The sequence below is a fragment of the Drepanopeziza brunnea genome (assembly GCF_022702325.1).
Source record: "Drepanopeziza brunnea f. sp. 'multigermtubi' strain 214-2 chromosome Unknown ctg16, whole genome shotgun sequence".
Taxonomy (NCBI): domain Eukaryota; kingdom Fungi; phylum Ascomycota; class Leotiomycetes; order Helotiales; family Drepanopezizaceae; genus Drepanopeziza; species Drepanopeziza brunnea.
This window is the reverse complement of record NW_027094079.1, coordinates 1,585,322-1,605,850: the sequence shown is the minus strand read 5'-3', so window position 1 is coordinate 1,605,850 and position 20,529 is coordinate 1,585,322. Positions and strand designations below refer to the sequence as shown.

General features: G+C 47.6%; 7 protein-coding genes across 7 annotated transcripts; 3 read left to right on the top strand and 4 right to left on the bottom strand.

Annotated features, from left to right (window-relative positions):
- Nucleotides 1-1,143: 1,143 nt before the first annotated feature.
- Nucleotides 1,144-2,171, top strand: L3040_008735 (uncharacterized protein; the record flags this gene model as incomplete). The annotated part of the gene is made up of 3 exons (XM_007290832.2): nucleotides 1,144-1,183; nucleotides 1,367-1,824; nucleotides 2,151-2,171. The coding sequence occupies 3 exons, from the start codon at nucleotides 1,144-1,146 to the stop codon at nucleotides 2,169-2,171; spliced, it is 519 nt and encodes a 172-aa protein (XP_007290894.2).
- Nucleotides 2,172-2,305: 134 nt separating this feature from the next.
- Nucleotides 2,306-4,651, bottom strand: L3040_008734 (uncharacterized protein; the record flags this gene model as incomplete). The annotated part of the gene is made up of 4 exons (XM_007290833.1): nucleotides 2,306-2,881; nucleotides 2,930-3,675; nucleotides 3,723-4,360; nucleotides 4,422-4,651. 4 exons carry the CDS (start codon nucleotides 4,649-4,651, stop codon nucleotides 2,306-2,308), a joined length of 2,190 nt encoding a protein of 729 aa, XP_007290895.1.
- A 1,222-nt stretch (nucleotides 4,652-5,873) lies between these two features.
- Nucleotides 5,874-6,294, bottom strand: L3040_008733 (uncharacterized protein; the record flags this gene model as incomplete). The annotated part of the gene is made up of 2 exons (XM_007290835.1): nucleotides 5,874-6,118; nucleotides 6,201-6,294. The coding sequence occupies 2 exons, from the start codon at nucleotides 6,292-6,294 to the stop codon at nucleotides 5,874-5,876; spliced, it is 339 nt and encodes a 112-aa protein (XP_007290897.1).
- Nucleotides 6,295-7,471: 1,177 nt separating this feature from the next.
- On the bottom strand, nucleotides 7,472-8,592 carry L3040_008732 (uncharacterized protein; the record flags this gene model as incomplete). The annotated part of the gene is made up of 3 exons (XM_007290836.1): nucleotides 7,472-8,128; nucleotides 8,183-8,388; nucleotides 8,436-8,592. The coding sequence occupies 3 exons, from the start codon at nucleotides 8,590-8,592 to the stop codon at nucleotides 7,472-7,474; spliced, it is 1,020 nt and encodes a 339-aa protein (XP_007290898.1).
- A 5,888-nt stretch (nucleotides 8,593-14,480) lies between these two features.
- Nucleotides 14,481-15,658, top strand: L3040_008731 (uncharacterized protein; the record flags this gene model as incomplete). The annotated part of the gene is made up of 5 exons (XM_007290837.2): nucleotides 14,481-14,545; nucleotides 14,599-14,642; nucleotides 14,696-14,821; nucleotides 14,878-15,049; nucleotides 15,127-15,658. 5 exons carry the CDS (start codon nucleotides 14,481-14,483, stop codon nucleotides 15,656-15,658), a joined length of 939 nt encoding a protein of 312 aa, XP_007290899.2.
- Nucleotides 15,659-16,114: 456 nt separating this feature from the next.
- On the bottom strand, nucleotides 16,115-16,644 carry L3040_008730 (uncharacterized protein; the record flags this gene model as incomplete). The annotated part of the gene is made up of 3 exons (XM_066157176.1): nucleotides 16,115-16,151; nucleotides 16,219-16,518; nucleotides 16,589-16,644. 3 exons carry the CDS (start codon nucleotides 16,642-16,644, stop codon nucleotides 16,115-16,117), a joined length of 393 nt encoding a protein of 130 aa, XP_066010435.1.
- A 590-nt stretch (nucleotides 16,645-17,234) lies between these two features.
- Nucleotides 17,235-20,260, top strand: L3040_008729 (uncharacterized protein; the record flags this gene model as incomplete). The annotated part of the gene is made up of 3 exons (XM_007290839.2): nucleotides 17,235-17,888; nucleotides 17,937-20,153; nucleotides 20,249-20,260. The coding sequence occupies 3 exons, from the start codon at nucleotides 17,235-17,237 to the stop codon at nucleotides 20,258-20,260; spliced, it is 2,883 nt and encodes a 960-aa protein (XP_007290901.2).
- Between the last annotated feature and the right edge of the window lie 269 nt (nucleotides 20,261-20,529).

The following is a 20,529-nucleotide window of genomic DNA, read 5'->3' as shown; positions in this document are numbered from 1 at the left end:
ACATAATTGCCGACAAATGAAGATTTCATGGTTCGAGGACAAACTGGTGAGGAGCAGAAGATAGGCAAAAAGGAACCGGGGCACTTTTCATGCCTTGAGTTGTATTTAGCGAGTTCGGCGGGCTAGTCAGAGCAATTGCAGTGTCTCCCAAGATCTTCTAAATGGTCATGCTTCTTCCCCGCCCGTACTGCTGGAAGGAACTTGAGTTGAAGATTCAAACAGCCAGCATTGAGATTGTGTCTTCATCTAAAGAGTATTCCGGCTAACTGCTATCTTTAGAACCACTTTCCCAATCAGTCGAGTCGTTACTTTAGTTGGCCTCAAGAGTCAACAACTAGGTATCTCGCGCAGTGGCTCAACGCCATGGTCATATACCATTTGGACAGACACCGTTTCGTACCAGGCCTTCCAACTAGAAAGACAAAACTTGGAAGATTCCTTCCCACCCAGGGCCTGCCGAATTCCCTGGATGGTATCCAGTACCAGAGTGATTGCTCTAGTATGGATTCTGGTGGAAGGAATAGGAGTTGGCGAAGACCTCAAAAGGGGTAAACGTCGGTTGCCTTGAATTTAATCAGTCGGATCAATTTTACAAGAATTTTTTTAAAGTAACCGACTACTGGAGAAGAGCCGGCTGATATGATAGAGAAGAGAATGGATGTACTCTCAGACAACGAGGGTCATAGGTGCGTGGCATTTGTTTCTTGAACAAAGAGTTGTGAAACACCAGCTTTCGATATCAAAAATACATGAACTAGAAGTTTTCTAGCGAGCTTCATGGTAAATTGATTGACAAGATAATTTGCCGCTCTACACCGCCTGTAACAGCGACGACCATCACGCAATTTAAGAAGACAATTGCATGCTGCGCCGCTACGTACGACTTACGCAGGACCTGAATTCGGCTGGAAAGAAAAAAAAGGAAAGAATACATTGAAAGAAGAAAAGATTCAAGAAAGATGGCGCCTAAAAAATCGAAAGCAAAGAAGTGCGCTGGAGGAGACGTCTTCTTGGGAATGGCAAGTACTACTACTGCTCTTGCTGCTGCTTCTCTTACCTGCCGTTGACGACCGCCTCACTCTCCCTCTCTCGGAGAACAACTCTAGACTTTTGCTGACTCTTTTTACTTACTAGATCGGAGAGATGCCTTGCTATACTGTTACGCTCCGCGGCGGCTTGACTGGTAAGTCCAAGTCCAATCCAATTCAATCACCGTCCATCTATCCATCGATCTATACACCATCTACTATCGACTGGGGACATGTTTGAACATCACATATATACATATACATATACACATATATATATATGTATACATATATATATACACATATACTAACACGCGCTCCCCCATCTCCCCTTCCAGACGCAGACAGCAACTGGCGCCTCTGGAACGCCGACATGAAAGTCTACCGCGACGGCGAAGGCGCCGGCCGCGACAGCTGGACGACAACGACCCACACCTCCTCCTCTTCCTCCCCCCCCTCCCCCGATACCTCACCCTCCTCTTCCCCCCATTCCTCTTCTCTCACCTCCACCTCCACCTCTTCCTCCGACCCAACCACCTCCACAACCGCCCTCGCCCCCACAGAAGAATTCCCCTCCATCGACGACGAGATCCTCACCAAGATGGAGCGCCGCCGCAAAGCCATAATCTGGTTCTCCGTCTCGGAGGCTCTGCGCGAGAAGTACCTGACGGACATGGGCGGCCGGGACAAGACGAGCGAGGACGTGATGCGGCGGCTCTTTGAGAACGTCGCGCCGCCCGGGACGAAGTACCAGGCGCTCGAGACGCTGAAGGTTGAGGAGCATATGAGGGAGAGTGTGAGGAGGGCGAGGGAGAGGTGTAGTAGGGTTGAGAGGGAGAAGGGGGAGGGGGATGAGTGAAGAAAGGAGGGGGAGGGGGAGGGGGAGAGGGTAGATGGATGGAGAGAATCCGAAATCTCTCCCCTTGTTCTTAATCAATTATGGATGATCATTGGCTGGACGTAATTTTATGGTGAAGAGCAGCTAATAATTGATTAATTGAATGAATCCGTGCGGATCAGTAGTAATTACCGCTTCCTGAGGATCTTTTCGGTTGAGGAAGGCATGCCAGTCGATGTATTGACTAAGAAAAACTTCAAGGGATTCAGCTAAAATACTAACAGCGAGGATCTTTCCTGTACTGATTCCGCACGCTGAAAGCATATTTGAATATCAAATTCTCAAAGTCAAAGATACTTTCAGGAAGTCTCGACGTTCGTTTGGAAATTCATTGATCAAGCCATTACCTCTTCTGACGCTACAAAACCACAGCCGATACCTAGAACATCCCAAGCAGGTCCTCATTCGTCGCCTTTTTCGAAGCACCTTGGGGCGGGGGCGGCTGTGATCCCCCCAAGTCCAACCCCGAAAATCCGTTCATCATATCATTCTGACCTGCACCGGGTCCACTTGAGCTGCCTCCTCCATCCATGTCGAATAGACCCATCATGTCATCCATACTACTTGCACCAGGTGGTGGACCCGCAGTCGGGCTGGCAACTCGTTGGGGCGTGCCGGCGAGACCTTCGAGGCCTGATGCACCACCATTGGGTGGCGCGTCAGCGGATGCTGGTGCTGCCCCATCGAAGTCAATATCAAGGAGATTCTCAGAGTTGGTTTGGTTGGCAACAACTGCAGCGGCAATTGGGTTATCGACTGCATCCTGGCGTTGTTCTTGGATGGCTGCGTGTTGGAGAGCGTCAGCACCATAGCGGCCTGCGCCGACGAAAGTCTCGGGTGGTTTGTGGTAGACCGAAGCGAGAGTGGAGAGTTCGGTGAGTAGTTGTTCTAGGAGTATGGGCGGAAGGGACGACATCGTTGTTGTGATGGCGGGCTTGTCGGAGAGAATGATGTCCTAATGACTTAGTCTTGCGAGCATGAATGAGGGGGGCGAAACCTTTACCTTTGCGACTTGAAGGTCACCTGATAGCAGTCGCCAGTAGACATATGCTCTATCTCTGATATCTGGGTTATCGTTCTCGGCTGTGGCTGCTTGAAGCACCTTCTGTACAAGCCCCTGGTTGTTGTCTGGCTTTTTCAAGAAGAGCTTGACAACTGCGGTCAAAATCTGCAGTTGCGTTTGAGTGAATTCCTCCATAAACCCCTCGACGAATCCAGCCAAGATCTCATCAGCATTGCTAATTTTCTCAGCATACTCGCCTACAATCCATATCAGAGCACCTCGTGCATTGGGCTCATCAAGCTCATCGATGTACTTGCAAAGAGTCGGGATAATTCCCTCATATCCTGGGTATTTCCGGAATATATCCTTGATAACCACAATCGCCTCTTGGACAACGTAGTTGACCTTGGTGGCAATTAGATCGAGAAGTGTGTTTACACACTTCTCGCTGGCGCTCTCGATCTTAATAGCTGCTTGACCGATGGCCTTGACAGCTCTTCGCACAAAGTCCATATCAACTTCCAGGGCGTACTCTTTCAGCTCGGCCAACAACTGGTCAACATTTTTGTCGTTCGCTATCCGTACCATAATCTCTAGTTTCTGGAGCTTGACATAGGGAGGATCATTGTACTTGCAGAAGAAGACTCGGAGCTCCTTATTTAGGATATCTGGCTTGGCCTGCAGTAGCAGGTCGATGTTGCGCAGAGCGACATATTGAACTTCTGGAGCTGATGCAACAAGGGTAACTAAAGATCATCAGCACCGAATGCCAGAAATTGGCCTCGCAACTTACCAAGGGGAGGCGCCATTTTCTTCAGGTACTGCTTGTTCAGCTCTTGGCTGACGTTTCTCATGTGCAAAAACACCACTTTCACCGCAGCCAAAACAACACTGGGGTTAACATGCTGGAACTGAGGCGAAACTCTCTCGCAGATATGCTCCGATTCCTTAACATCCTGTGCCTTATAGTCGGCCAATGTCGTGAGAATGGTAACTCTTCCCCACTCCGTGCACTCATTAAGCGCCATCAGCATCTTCTTAAGCGTCGCCGGGGTAATTCGCAGAGCCTTGGTCTCTGGAGCCGACTCGTTGATCTCAACCAACGCTGTAACAGAATTGGCTACCACCATTGGGTTGGGGTCCCCTATCATCTCTTGTAGAGTCTCTAGAAAGCCATTTTCCAGGCACATTGTGGGGTTCAGATCGAAGAGCTTCGCGACACATATCGCAGCCGTTTTCCGAACATAGGGGGACTCGTCTCGCAATGTTTTCCGTAGGGGCTCCTCCATGTAATCTACCATTTTATCCACCCGAATACATCCCATTGTCCTGATGGCCAGCGCTCGTACCAATGGATTCGGATCTTCAGAATCTTGAACGAAAGTATTGACCGCCAAAATACACAGGTCCGGGTGCGATTTGGCATAGTTCCTAGTAGCAAGATCAGCACATTGTCTCATAGCAGCATAGCCTGAGGAGGTGGAGAGCCTACATCAGGTACAAATACACTAGCTTCTTCTGATCTAGATCTGCGGTTGCAATATTCTTGAGAACATCAGGGAACAGCGCAGACACATCCTTGCCCAAGGTCATGGACATGATAGTCTTCTGAATAGCTTCCTTACGCTCGTATGCATATTGAGAGACCAGGCCAGCTCTCAACTCGAATGTCTCGCCTTTCTTGGGTACCGCAAAGGCCCCTTTGATCCTGTTTACAGCCATCGCTCGCAGAGATGGCGATTTGAGGTGCCCCTCATACGCCCCTGGCTCTCCTGAATGTTACGGTGAGGTGGCAGCTTCGTGCAAATCGTTTTGACCTTTTTCGGTTTTCTCGAACTCGAAGATAAATATCTAGGCCGAATGGACTCGCTCGTCGAATATGGCGGTATTGTGGGTAAGCGTTGTGGGATGGGAGAGGTCCGGTGTACCTATTTCGCACAACAGACAGCTTCAGCCTTCTGGAGTGACCCATGAATATTTGGCGCTAGTAAAAACAACCACCACTTGATAGCGAGCAAGTCCCTGCAACAACCACCTGGAACATGAAACAGCGGGTCTCTTAAGTATCTCGAATTCCTGATGGTAAACAAAAATATTCCCTCTAAAGTTGTCACCATGAGTCTAATCGCATCTTCAAAGGCAAACCTACCCAACCTTCGTCGGCTCTTTGTTGAGGCTCGAACAGATGCTGAGGAGAGTGAATATTCGAGGAATGCAGTGAGTATTGAGCCGCTCACATGCTTGAGTACCCGTTCATTTTCTACAGTTTTACAATGTGGTACTGTTCATGTCATCAGTAGCGGTCTTCAGTCTCGTGGCACAACGTATGAGCAAGACGAGTTGATGGACTTCCAGAAAGTTGTTCAAGGCTTGGTCATATCTGGAGAAACGACGACCTGGAATGTGGGATTTGGCAGTATCGATAAGGGAAGAGGGATGCTCTCAGTCGAAGCCGAATTTTGGGTGATGAGAAGAGAGCGAGGAACCTTGCAAAGATTCAGCTATAGATCGAGAGGCTACCTTACATGAGTCAACGCTTGACTTGTCATGAAAGAGTTGTGAGAACTATCCGTGATTGCCACAGATGGCCAATACATTACTGGCAAGAAAGGGGAGTGTGTTGCTTCCAGCGATGGTGGAAGGGAACATTAGCCAACCAATATCAAGTTGCTTTCTTCATATTTCTTCGTGTCCATAGACAGTAGACTTGATCCGGATATTCCTTCCAGGTCTGGTGGGGTATAACTCCTCCTGCAATCTCTGGGATTTGGATCCATTACCGCCCCTTATACAGTAATTCCCAGGGTGTAGGTCCCAGATCCATACACCTTCGTCACCCAACTCAATGGTACAACTAAGTCTCCCAGACTCCTTACCAGCGCATCTCTCCTTGGCGTCTATATCCTCCAAACCTGGTATTCTAATACCATTTCCCTTCAAGCTCTCAGGCTCTCGTCTCCGTAACCACCTCTCCATTCGTCTCCTTCCCCGTCGCCGTCGCAATTTCCACTTTTCCCTCGGCCCTCAAAGTCTCCCATTGCTCCGGCGTATAACACTTCGGCGTCCAGGCATGAATAGCCGCAACCTCTGCCTTTAGCGCCGTGTTGACCAATCGATGTCTAGCCAGCGTCGTCTTCTTCTCAAATTGGGGCGACACAATGATGGCTGAGTAGGCTTGTCCGCAGCCGCCTGTACTTCAAGTTAGTAAAGCGTTATAGTGGTTCATAGTAGCGTTCATCAATGCTCCAGGGAGGGGTAGCGGGGTACATACCAGACATGTCCTCGATTTCGACATGTATAGCTCCTAGTGAAGCGGCGAGTTTCTCTTTCAACGCAGCTTCGGTAACTCCTGGTGCCCCTGCCATTGTTGCTAATTGTTGCCGCAGGATCTTACTTGTCGTGGACTTTGGACCGCGTTGGGAAAAACGTTATTAACTGTGATGGTCATCCGGCGTCGGTGCGGCCGCTTCGCTTGGCGGAAGCGGATGGCGAGGGGAAATCAATATTGGTGAGAAAAATTCGTTTGGTTCACCTGACATGATTAATGACCGATTGATGATATTATCGATCAGTACTTTGAATTTGATAGGCTTTGATATGACGAGGATATCTTTACATTTAGCGACCACGCCGAGGCTAATGCATAGAGATGTGAAAGGAGTAGGGCAAAGTTGCATTGGCGATAAGCGCTTTTAGATATTCGGTAGCAAATCTTGTCTTTATTGAAGCTTATGGTGTAGTATTGTACCGTGAATATCGTCATCGCTTACCCTTAATGCCGGCGCCAACTCTAAAGCTACTCCTACTTTCATATTACTGTCTGCAAACCTCAATATGGCCACCCTCTCATGTGAGCGCTCTCAAGTACGCAATGGCGCCTCTCGCAAACAACAGTCCGAATCTCTTCCTTTACTCTTTCAAAAAAGCAACGAAACACGAGCTTGGCCTTTTCGTGCCGGCCGAGAAGCTCGAGTTCGAGGAGGGGGAGGAGGAGGAGGAGGAGGAGGAGGGGGGGGGGGGGGGAGAAAAAGCACTTGGCAGAGGTCATAACAGTTCGGAAGAGTGTAACTCAAAAGCTTAGAGAGTCAGGGAAGAGTACGCAGGGAAGAGTACGAGGAGTAAACGCAAAGAGCAGAGGGACGAGAAGGTGTGATTCGGCCCAATAGAATTATATTAGCGCTATTGCGTGGTGAAAACAGGATGTACTGGTGGCCGAGAATGGGAGAAATATATGTCATTCAATTTGCGATTAATATATCTTCATTTTTTGTTTCTTATTATACAATATAACCAGTTTGACATTATGCTGTTAATGTAATCCTGCTACTTGAGATAGCCCCGCTATACAAAAGAGCACTGGTCTGTAATCCAGCCCGGCGAGGCTCCCTGCCCTTCTTGTGCACAAGATTATGCTTTAGCCTTGGCGTCCTCGATATGTCGACAGGTGTCTTCCATATCAACGCCCAATCTGTTCGTATGGACATAAGGCATTAGATAAGGGCGTATTCTCTATTTCATGCAACGCAGTCTTCCAGCAATCAATCAAACTGCATTAAACTGCATGAGACGACTATGGATTTTGGACGTCAATTTTGCAGCCAAAGCCCGATGACCTCCAGCTTTGGGATGAAACGCCGAGTTCTGCTGCACCGTATCCGAAATATTGACCTTCAAGCCTGGCGTCCATTGTGAGGCATCTGTTACCCTAGGACTCTCCAGAGTCGTCGTCAAGTCATTGAAGAACACATCGGGATTATTAGCCCCGATAGGATCCTTTGAATTTTTCGGCTCGCAAAACCTCTTGCCTTCGAACAGGCTATCCCAATCAATAAACTCAACCCTATTGCCAAATTTTCCAACAACCTTTTCGATCAGCTCGTTGACCTTGTTGGTCAACTCATTGACACGGCGGCGGTTGGCGGCAGTCATATTAAGAGCCGCCATTCCGGCAATGGGGAAGAAGGAGATGGAGTCGCATGCGTCTCCTTCTCGTGGCCTTGCGAAGAACTTGGGATAGTTTGCGACGTACATTCGGCCATTCACGTTGAGAACATCGGATTGGATCCGATCGAACTTCTCGTAGAATGCAGCTCTGACAGTCGAGTTACTGAGCTGCGCAAAGCCGAGATCAAGGGCGTCGTCACACAGTTTCTGAGGGTCTGTGACATCTGATGAGGTAACTTGGTAGATACAAGCAGACTAGAATATTCGTTTCAACGTGCTGGGCTTCTGATAGTAGGGAATACAACATACTGAAATAGCTCCGAAATGGAAGTCATTGCCTCCAATACTAATGGTGGCGAGATCATACTTCTTGTTCGCAAGCTCTGCAATCTGGTTGTCGATATCGGCCAACTTGTTCCCAGCGCAAGACACATACTTAAAAAGCTGGTCTCTGAGAAAGGGGTTCGATTTGAGAAGGTGCCGAGGGTAAGAACCGGTTTGGCGCTGGCATGCGACTGAGGCAATCAGCATTTGAATTGACAGTATACGATGAACTACTTACCATTTTTGTCCACAAGTACCCCGGAGCCTATACCAGACGAAAAACTATCTCCAAACGCAACATAGCTCTTGGGAGTTTGGACGCCGAAAAGCGGAATGCCAGAAGCGCAGTTCACAACGAGGGCAAGTACCGCAGAAACCTGAAATAGCTTATCCATCTTGTCGAGGAGAGTAGAGATCGAAGGAATTGGACACGAGGAAACGGGCTGGATAATTTTGCGAAGTCCATGTGGTAAGGATATGTTATATCTGCTTTGATAGAGAGCCAAGTAAAATAAATATAAACAAGACCCCGACTACAAGGGTGTATCTCCGTGCTTACAGTAGGGTGGCTTCAAGCTCTACCCCTATACCCCCACTCCCCCCTGACGGTGTGCCTATTTCGTCTGGCACAATGGAAAATTACCCTGTATGCCATCTGAAATACTCTTCTTGGCAGAGGCGAAGGCTTACGGATCAATTTCAGCCCTGTGAGCTCGCTTCCAACATCTCCGACCGGATATTACACCCCCCTTCCTTGATGCTGACAAGGAGAGCCTCGCGAATCTGGCGCACTCTAGAGCTTGAATAACAGAACTAAGATTGATGGAGGCCCACCTAAGCGAGCCGACGATTAGCCTGGACGCCGAAGATGGAAAGAGGCAGCCCGGCTCAGAGACGACGGGTGCAAAGTTAAGCCTTGCAGGCGACGGCGATACCAGACCAAATACCGGGTAGCCACAGATATGAAACTGAAGTAAGTTGTTGTTGAGCGTAGTAGTACTATACTTCGTTACCCGGACTTCAACTTCACTTCCTCTTCGGCGGCGCCATCCCAGTGCAAGACAAGATTCAGGAGCCAACGATTAGTTTACTTCCTACTTCCTACATCGTATATATATTTTTTTTAAAAGTGCTTCGGCAGAGATTTTCAGAAGGATTTGCAGGTTGGAATTGCAGGTGGGTTTGCGCAGAAATTGCCTATGCTGCCTATTTCGTATTATGATTATCCTCCTACCTAAATATATGTAAATGTGAGCTTGGCCGTGGTGGCACGAGCCATAGATGTAATCACCTCGGAGAATTTTGAGATGAGCTCTACCGTCTCCTTTCCGAAGGCCTACCCGTAATTCCCCATTGGTAGAGCACAACCGCCAAATTAGAGCGCTCCCAAATTACACTGTAAAATGAATGCCGCTCCATGGAGCGAATTCTATTCTGATATAGCATGCACAATTTTGGAAATTATTAAATCCTTTGCTGATGTTGACCTCATAAGACTAAAGATAGAGATATGCTATAGAATATAGCAACGCTTTATTTTATTCTGCTGATAATGAAAATAGCAAGAATAGCAATAATAGCAATAATAGCAATAATAGCAATAATAGCAATAATAGCAATAATAGCAATAATGGCAAGAACAGCAAGAATAGCAAGAACAGCAAGAACAGCAAAAATAGCAAAAATAGCAAGAATAGCAAGAATATAAATATTCTTTTTACGTACCGCGGATTAAAATAGTATTCAATTAATTTCGAGTTTAATCGCGATCTTACAACCAAAGATTTTGCTAATGGCTTCAATTCCGACAGCAGTTCCAACGGTTCGGGAACTTACTTTACGCGCACGCAGGATATCTGCGCTTTCCATGAAGCAGCACTCAGTTTAAGCGGTTGAGGCATGAGAAAACAGACTCCACTAATTTTGAGGCATGGGAGATTTTTGACCCCTTTCCAAAGCTCAAAGTAGTAGTTGTACCGGTCGGTACCTGTGCATTGAAACAACTTACGTAGTATGATCTACTACTACGTACTACGTACAACTACAACTAACAGTCAGTGCGCTGACTGTGAAGCTGCGGGCTAGTACCGTACACCCACCCACAAAAGGGGCATAACCGACGATTTGCTAGTACACTTTGGGTGACGCGAGACGCGCTACCATTGCATTGACCTCAATCCAGCTTCGGAGCGATCAAACATGATATCAGGCTGAGAAGTATTTAACATAATTCTGACGATTCTCAGCCTGATATCATGTCAATGTCAATGATGTCAAAGAATCCTGACGGATATTGGAAGGTGGTCCCTCGGAGATCGGGACTTGAAGGCGCTTTTGACAGTGTCTTGATCAACATGATCTTCTGGAGCTGCCCTCCCGATTAGATTCGCTTCAACAGCGCGACTCGGTCTATGGGTGGATCCACCGGGGAATAGGCCAACGCTAGTGGAATTGAGTTAACATGAGACAAACTCTAAAAGCTGTCCCACAGACCTCCAGAGCACATCCAAACTCACAATAAAGGGTTTTCGGAGCTCAGGTAACCTTCGTTAACAACTACGTACTACGTAGTATGTCATCTGCACAATTCGTTAACTCAGTTAAATCGCGCAAATGAATTTCGCAAGCTGAGTTAACGTACTGAGTTAGTATTTTAACCAAATATAGCGTAGACCACCTTGGCGTACAGTACCACCTAGGTAACTGCTAATGTACTACGTACAAAACCACTTTTCGCACCCAAACAAAGGGTCAACACTTGGAAAAAATGTCAACATTAGCCGGTGCTTGTTAACTCTCACTTGGATGGAGTATTTACGTAGTACTACGTTAAAACCGTCTAGCCTAAATCTACTTTTTTAATAGACCTAAATACTACAAAAGATAAAGCCGAAGTCGCTCTTCTTTCTCAAGACTTCTGAAGTCAAGCGAGAGCCAACTTTCTATAATGCTGCTTCAATTAACTCTACGAAATCATTTTACAAAATAATATCGTTTTGTAATCATTTGCTATTTCTTATCATTGAATGGTCAATAACTTTTATTTACGTAGTACCTTTAAAAGGTTGTGGTTGTAGAAATTTTAAGCTATCAGATGTACTACTACGTACTATCCCCCCCCCCATGAATAAATGTCGGACCCAGTTTAGCTCCATAAACCGTAGAGCGATGGTTTCTGAATGGCTTACAGCCCTGTCAACTCCATTGCACAGACTAAGTACTGGCTCAAAGATACTACTTTCCAAGGCTGAATGAACCACAGTAACTTGATCGGTTTAAGACCTGGTAAGATCCCTTGCAAAATTACACTTTCGGCGTGTATTCATGGGGAGGGGGGGAGAGTAAGTAGGTACTAGTACTACGTAGTGTGTAGTTTTGGTGCGAAATAAAAGTTTATGCATTAAGTACAGTTAGTAGTAATACCGTACACTCGGAGGCCAATCGAAGTAAGGATTTCGTAAAATCCGTAATGTGCGGAGAACAAGGCCTTGTCTTTGCGAGTATAAATAACATAGGGTCTGAATCGAGGGTTTATTGATCGTTTTGCAATAATTTTACGGGCTTGAAAATACGGCTTTTGAAAGTATGCATTCGAATATCTCGAACAATATAGAGGTGGCGGTAATTACAGTATAATATTGTAGGAATTTCACTACAGCGAAAGCAATCGACGAAATTGAGGATATACTCTGTACTTTGACAGGTCAGGGGCCGGGCCATGAAACAAGTTCGAATTCTACACTTAAAGTAACCCGAATACAGTATCCGCAAGTTGAGATAACACTGCCTTTAGTGCTATACAAGCCGGAAGGTCCATGGTCTTTATCTTTGATGCTGTCCGCCTTACTACAATCTTGGCTATGGCGCCGACTCTACTACGTATATTTAGGATAACTCGGTAAGATAACTCAGCTCCGAAATCCCTCCAATGGCAAGTTCTTGAATGGATGTGAATCCAACTTGACGAGTCTACTTTACAGTCATTTCAGATTTCCAAGTCCCTCAAGTGACTCAGAAATTGGAATCAACATTACCTCAGAACTGGTAAAGTCACATGTACTCTCAACTCTCAGGATACACCTACAATTTCTAAACATGTCAAGAATATTTAGAGATATGCACCGGTCGTGGACGTGCTCGATAGATGCGAGAGACCATGAGAGTCAGTGAGGGACCTTGTAAGCGACCTCACGGCCGGATACTCGGGATCGAAGCCAAGAGTTGTTGTTCTTTCACAGAACAAGATTGCCTAGACATCCCCATTGCTTCTTTCGACATATATTGCTATGAAGGAGAAGATAGCAATGTTAGATATCGAGCGCTCCATCAATCGCAAAAGCTGAACAGTGTTGTGGTGAACCCAATCCACAAGGAAGTCCTTAAGAAAGCTCGAATAAGTTGTCTTGAAAATATCATTTGGTCAAGGGCTGTGATAGATTATATCGTTAATCCTGCTAGTCGTGAGGCTCGTGTAAGGAAACTGCCGAAGAAGTTGAAGTTGAAAAAGGGAATTCTTTAGCTGCGATTGAACTCGAGGAGAGCATTAATTGTCGACGAGGTCGCTATCGCTGCAACCAAAAGAAGGCAATCTGAAAGATACAGACCATCAAAACATTTATGATAATAATCACAAACGCTATTGGCTTGTAATATCTATCGTTGATGATCGTGCCAATTTGTTACATCGTCTTGCGTAATGTCGACGCTATAACAAATCCCGATTTCTTTAAGCCCGATCGATATACAGCATTCAGAACAACCGTGAATACATTCTATAAATAAATTTGGCTTTTACTGCCACCAATTAATCCTAAGACTACTAACAAAGTATCAACGTCAAAATCTGAGCACAATATATTACACCGCCTTTGATTCCGATCAACAAGTCTACTCTGACGACCACGTCACTGAACGCAGTCTTGTACTCGCAACGATTAACTGTTGGACCTTGACGTGACAATTGTATCGAAAATGAAGATGAATCTTGATCCTGTTGATTTCCTGCGATCCATAGCTGGCCACCCAGGGCCGACGATGCCAGCGTGTGTGAATTCTAGCAATAGTACGAAGAAGGAATTGACCGAGGAGGCTTGGGGGGAGAGGAGATAGCTATATTTGAGATGGCTTATACAGATCGAGATGTCCCAGGAACAGTAATAGCATTTATGAGGGCGCGTCTAGTAACTCGCTCAAGTCCGGTTTCACCGAATTAGCTTCTGGTAAGAAGGATTTAGAAATTGAAACTTGAACTGAAACCTCGAAACTCGGAAATTCTCTCGTAACTTGAAGTAAAATAAAAAGCAGTTTCTATTTCACGTGGCCCACAGATTCAGTATCGAGTCTCCACTGAAAATCAACTCTTAGTAGCGTTAGACCTTGTTCTAAAATCCTGGCTCATAAGAAGCGAGGAAAAATACGTAGTAAGTCTTGAATTGCGATCGCAATTAATCTTGTTTTACTTATCAAATAAAGGGGAGCAAATCAGACGATCAACTGGATTATGCTAAGGAAACCCATTCCGTATTAAAGTAAAGTGGGACGAACAATCCTCGGCATTACGAATTAAATAAACCTTCGAAACCGGACTTGAGAGAGTTACCAACGAAGTCAGAAATAAAACGCAATATCGATTTCACAAAGCAACCAACTTCAAGGTTTCAATTCCACGTTTGAATTTCAAGGATTTCATGCTACCCGATTTACCAGACGCCACCCAAATCAGCCGACAGGATGGTTGATCAGGCCTAAGATCGACTGAGGTTTTGGCATTTCTGCGGGGTTACTCACTTAACAGATGGAGCCTCTAAATAGCCTATGATAGCATGAATCTTTTACTTCCATTTTTTGAAAATCCCAAGCGCGCACTGATAGATCAAGCTTTCCATGCAATATGTACGTAGTATCATTGCTCTTTGGAACTATTTTCGCTAAGCAATAAAGGTACCACCCACTCGGCCCCCTTGACTTTTCCTAAACAGCAAGGATTCTCAATGGCCCATCTCAAAGTCCAACATACTACGTATACCGGTCATGAACTTCTATCTGTCTCCCATGAAGATTCCACTGAGCATTTTCTCAGTCCTCAGCCGTGATCTTCCAAAAGACTGCTCAATGTCGTTGCTCACACTAGTCCCATAAAAGCCAGCTAAGCGAAGTAGCGAAGTATTGGCAAACGAGAACCTCTACTCTTCTGCACTAGGTTCCTTCCAAACTCAACACCTTACCAAGTCCATCTGCGCAAGTAATGAACGCATCCAGAATATTCAGCAAAACAATGGCAAATATGTCTTCCTCCACAACGGCCTCGTCCCCCTTCATGAAGGCCGTAGTAGGCGCTATGAGAAAACTGTGAGGTCCTCCACGTGAGCTGCATTTTGCATCATTTTACTGATCGTTGCCAGGTACCCCGAGAAGCTTGCCGATAGCAGTTTCGACAATACTGGCCGTATGCATTCATCTCTCTGGCAATTGACGATAAGTAAAGCTAATACGATGAAGTACTGCTCGAAGCTCCGCACCGCCCAGATTCTCGGCTGAAGAATTCGGCACTGTTAACGATTGATCTGACCAAGGCTGTTGCGGATGAGGCGATTGCTCGGCAAGACTCAATTGTTATCAGTTATCGTAAAAGTTTCCCATATCCAGAGGTTTCGTGTCAGTACTAATAATGTTGGTTGCAGATCCTATCATCTTTCGAGGTCTGAAGTCCATCACGCTGAATAACACGCAGCAGACCTCACTGCTACGTCTAGCCCAGGAGGGCATCAGCGTCTATAGCCCACATACGGCTGTTGATGCCGCACCAGGTGGACTTAACGACTGGTTGGCAGACATCGTCACCAACACAGACAGGTAGACACATCCAACACCCATTCATCCTACATAGCGACGTTGTCGCAAATAAGTTATCTAACTAGCGCTCGAAACAGATGCGTCGCTGACAGAAATCCCCTATCCCATAATCGCCAAATCATCAACCCCGTCAAAGACCTTTCCAGCCTCCCCCCGCACTTCTCCTCTGCCGGCTACGGGCGCATCGTAACCTTTTCCGAGACCCAGAACCTGATCCCAATAATAGAGCACGTTCGCGTCGGTCTCGGCAACCTGCGTGGTCTCTCCGTCGCCATCCCCCAGCACATCACGGGTGCCTCGCGAGCCGAGATCGGAATCCGAACAGTTGGTATCTGTGCTGGATCGGGAGGATCGATGCTGAATGGCCTGGACGTGGATCTATTGTTTACAGGGGAGTTAAGTCACCATGAGGCGCTGGCGGCGGTGGAGAACGGACGGTGTGTGATTACGGCGAGTCACAGTAATAGTGAGAGGGGGTATTTGAAGGTTATGAAGGGTTTGCTGGAGGCAGAGTTGAAGGGGGAGGGACAATTCGAGGTTGCGGTTAGTGAGTGTGATAGAGACCCGTTTGAGATCATCACGAATCCCGGTGAGCAAATGGGAGGATAATAACCTGGCAATCGGGTGCTGTGTGACACAATGGACAGATCCTACTATGGATTTCAGAGGCATAAGCAAAGCTCACGGCGGTTATTCTCTAAAGGAAGGTAAAAGAGTATCGATCCAGCCTGAAGTGAGTTGAGCGAGCAAAATGTCAACTATCTGAATTCATCGCATTGGTAGAAAAGCCTGCAAATAGCAAGAATTTTTGATTGTCCGGACCATGCAATCATGAGCTCCATGCTCCTGACCTCAAGGGGACTAAAGATTTAACGATCGCTTCTCCAGGCATTAAAGCAATCATAGGCAGTAGATATCCACCAGAGCTCGAATCAAATATATCTGCCACCTGCCTAGTTTTATGCAAATTCTTACAATAGAGTGATTCAACCACTACGCCTCTAGACAACTCAGACAACAGGTTTATGTGGAACAGGGCATTGAAAGTTCAAGGTTGAAGGGTGCTTAGCTCGCAGAAGATGAAGATCCATTACGGGAGAATCTAAGCCAAATCAATATCAGCACACATATTTTCGGTGAGAGAGCAAAGAGAGAAAGAAAGCACGTACGGATTCCTTGACGTAGGCTTGTTGATCTCGGCATTCTGGTTCCAGATCCTGCTCTTGTACGCAGGAAACGACGCGGCGTTCCACATCTTGACCATAGCGCTCTGCGTCTTGTCCACGTATTTCTCGTTTTGCAACTCTTTGACGCCGACTTTCATGCCGTCCTTGGTAAACACGACGTTCTTCTTCTCCATCTTGTCGCCGGCAGCTGTAGAGATACCACAGACGGTGACGTAGACATAGTAGCCAACGAAAGCAAAGCCACCAACGACCACGATTAGGATGAGGAGTGGGAGTAGTTTGCTTGGGATTCCCTTGTCAGTACAGACCTTACTAAGTTTATTTGACGTGGCGAGCTTGGAAAATTTAGTACCTTAGAGCAGACTCTGGAGGAGGAGGGGTTTTCGGGTTGGAAGATCCCCACGCCATGATTGTGATGGCGATTGAATGGGTAGAATCAATTGAATTCTGAGTATTTTTCTCTGGAAGGACAGGGTTCCGCGTAGAAGACCATATAAACACAGGATAGATTTCTGCCGTGGATCTCAAGGTCTTGCAGTAAATAAAAGGCTTCTGAGCAGTCACCGTCGTCTCGCCTCAGGTACCTAGGTAGGTATCTAAAGACAGATTTCAGTGGGTCGGAGACCGATCGCAGAAATCCAGTCGCACCCACCACCTCACCTCACCTCACCTTACCTCATCCTTTCACCTTCCTTCTCTCTTAACACGATTTTCTCACCACCCCATGTCATGAATCCGTGGTACAGCGATCGATCTGGTACTATCTGCTAATAGCTGAGACCGAAGATACAACTGTCTATCAGTCATTCCGCAACGTGTTCTCCGACAGCGACTACTGTTCGATTTGAAGCTTGGGCGAGTGACACCATATACATTACATTTCAATCTCCGACTACTCTACCCCGCACAGTTTTGGAGAGCATACGTCGCCATTGCTGCGCCAATCTCTAAAGCTCAGGACTCGAAATCTAAACAGATTCCAGCTTTCGACGCAAAACATGGCGGCCCCTCAGGACGGGTACCCTCAGGGCTATCCTGCCCAAGATCAATATGGCCAGAGTCCAGTGCAGCCTGGAATCGGCGAGTCTGCCACATCTCCTCCACCTCCCGGTGGACACCTTGAACACGAAGGAGGAAAGAAAAAGAAGAGAGGCTATGCGGCGCAAGCATACGACTTCGGCGCTGGTGGGAACTCAGCACTAGGAGGGCAAAACCAGGGCGGAGCTGCATTTCCACCTCCTGCAGGGCCAGCATACGGTGGATATCCAGCTCAGCAAGAGGTTCCAGCATACGGTGCTCAGCCATACGGCTCGCCTGTTGGAGGACCTGATCCCGCTGCAGCAGTTCCTGGATATGGTGCTGCCCCGGCGCAGTACGGCGGCGGTGTGGGATATCAGGGTGCTGCGCCTGGATACCCGGGACCCGGGGCTCCAGGAACACCTGGAATTGCTGGTATTACTCAAGGAATGGGGCAGATGGGATTTAGCGGACAACCCCCTCAACCAGGATCGCAGCCAGGACAACCTCAACCGCCTGCCGGAGCTGCTAGACCTGCGGTTCTGAACCAATTGTACCCTACGGACCTGTCGAACCAGCCTTTCAATGTTGCAGAATTGGAGCTGCCGCCTCCATCTATCATTCTGCCCGCCAATGTTCGTTTTTTTCGCAGCCACGGAGGCCTATGCTAACTTTACCCCTAGTCGAGTGTTACCCCATCCCCTCATGCGAACTGCCCTCCGAAATACGTGCGATCGACTCTCAATGCTGTTCCCACCACAAACTCGCTTCTCAAAAAATCGAAGCTTCCATTCGCTCTCGTCATTCAGCCATACACTTCTCTTCACGATGTGGATGACCCGGTGCCCATTGTTCAAGATCAAGTGATTTCTCGCTGCCGAAGATGTCGGTCGTATATCAATCCCTATGTCACATTCCTCGACCACGGACATAGATGGAGATGTAATATGTGCAACCTTACGAACGATGTTCCCCAAGCCTTCGACTGGGATGCTGCGGCCCAGAAGAGCGTAGACCGCTGGCAAAGACCGGAGTTGAACCACGCCGTGGTAGAATTTGTTGCTCCGCAGGAGTATATGGTTCGCCCTCCGCAACCGTTGGTCTACCTCTTCATATTTGATGTCAGCTACGCCTCCGTCTCCTGTGGTCTTCTTGCAACTAGCGCCAGAACCATTTTGGACTCTCTCAACAGACTCCCAAATGCGGATAGGCGGACACGGGTGGGGTTCATGGCAGTTGATTCAAGCCTGCACTACTTCGCTGTTCCTAAGGATTCGGAGGAGAACGGCGAGACTCAGATGCTGGTTGTCAGCGATCTGGAGGAGCCATTCCTGCCAATCCCTCAAGAACTGTTGGTTCCTCTGTCGGAAAGTCGATTGAGTGTTGAAAAATTCCTCACCACCCTGCCCTCAATGTTCCAGACAAATCAAAACAATGGTTCATGCATGGGATCTGCTCTGCGGGCTGGCCATAAGCTCATCTCTCCTCTTGGCGGCAAAGTTGTGGTTATCTCGGCTTCGCTTCCCAACGTTGGCTTCGGTAAACTTGAGATGCGTGAGGACAAGAAACTGCTTGGTACTTCGAAAGAGAGCGGCCTGCTACAGACTGCTAACAGTTTCTACAAGAGCTTTGCTGTCGAGTGCTCAAAGAGTCAAGTCTCCATTGACATGTTCCTTTTCTCCTCCCAATACCAAGATGTGGCATCACTCAGCAATCTTCCAAGATATACTGGAGGACAGACTTACTTCTACCCTGGTTGGAACGCTGGGAGAAGTGAGGATGCGATCAAGTTTGCCACCGAGTTCAGTGATTACCTTTCCTCAGAAATTGGACTGGAGGCTGTTTTACGAGTTCGTGCTACTACCGGTCTCCGGATGAGCACCTTTTATGGCAACTTCTTCAACCGAAGCTCGGATCTTTGCGCTTTCCCTGCATTCCCTCGCGATCAAAGCTATGTGGTTGAAGTTGCGATTGACGAGAGTCTGACAAAGAACTTTGTATGCATGCAAACTGCCGTGCTCCACACTACAAGCAATGGGGAGCGACGAATCCGAGTTATGACCCTTGCATTGCCTACGACGACAAACCTTGCCGATGTCTACGCCTCAGCTGATCAGTGCGCGATCACCACCTTTTTCAGCCACAAGGCCGTCGAGCGAGCTCTGAGCAGCGGTCTTGAGCCAGCACGTGAGGCCCTTCAATCGAAGCTTATTGAGCTGCTTCAAACCTTCAAAAAGGAGCTTGCTGGAGGCAACTCTGGTGGTGGTGGCCTTCAGTTCCCTGCGAACTTGCGTGGTCTCCCAGTCTTGTTCTTGGGACTCATCAAAAACGTTGGTCTACGAAAATCGGCTCAAATTCCATCTGATCTCCGATCAGCTGCTCTATGCCAGTTGTCGACTCTTCCGCTCCCACTTTTGATTCAATACATCTACCCCCGATTATACTCATTACACGACATGCCCGATGATGCCGGTGTTCCCGACCCCGCAACTTCTCAGATCATCCTCCCACCGCCTATCAACCTTTCCTCGGAACGCCTTGCACCGTTTGGCCTCTACCTAATCGATGATGGACAGACACAATTCCTCTGGGTCGGCCGGGATGCAGTTCCTCAATTGCTTTCCGATGCGTTTGACGTCAACGAGCGCACCATGCTCAAGGTCGGCAAGAGCACACTCCCCGAACTGGACAACGACTTTAACGAGCGGATCCGGGCAGTTGTGATGAAGAGCCGGGACTACCGTTCTCGTGGCGTCGGCAGCATCATCGTGCCACACATGTACGTGATCCGAGAAGACGGCGACCCAAGCTTGAAACTATGGGCGCAGACGCTGTTGGTGGAGGACCGGGCCGACCAGGGTATGAGTTTACAGCAATGGATGGGGACGCTGAGGGAGAAGGTGAGCTAGATTCAAGCCCTGGGAGGCGTGAAGGGGTGATGAGAGATGGGAGGTGTGCGTTTGAAGTCATGGCCTCGTGCTGACGCGCTTAGCAGGTGGTTTCATGATCACGGATGAGCGAGTGAGTGAATGTGTGCATAAGCGAGCGACGCGGACGAGCTTATTAGGTGTTGGGGGATGGGCTGAACTTTGTAGCACCAATGAATGCGTAGAAAACAAATATGATCTTTTGAGTCAAGCTGCTAGTTGACCAATGGGTGATGTATGTCCTCGGTAACCAGCCGGAAGTCCGATAGAAATGGAAATGAGGGTCCGCAGCGCTCCCCTCGCACTACTATGTCGATCAGTCAAATAATCAGTCAAACCCGACTATCAA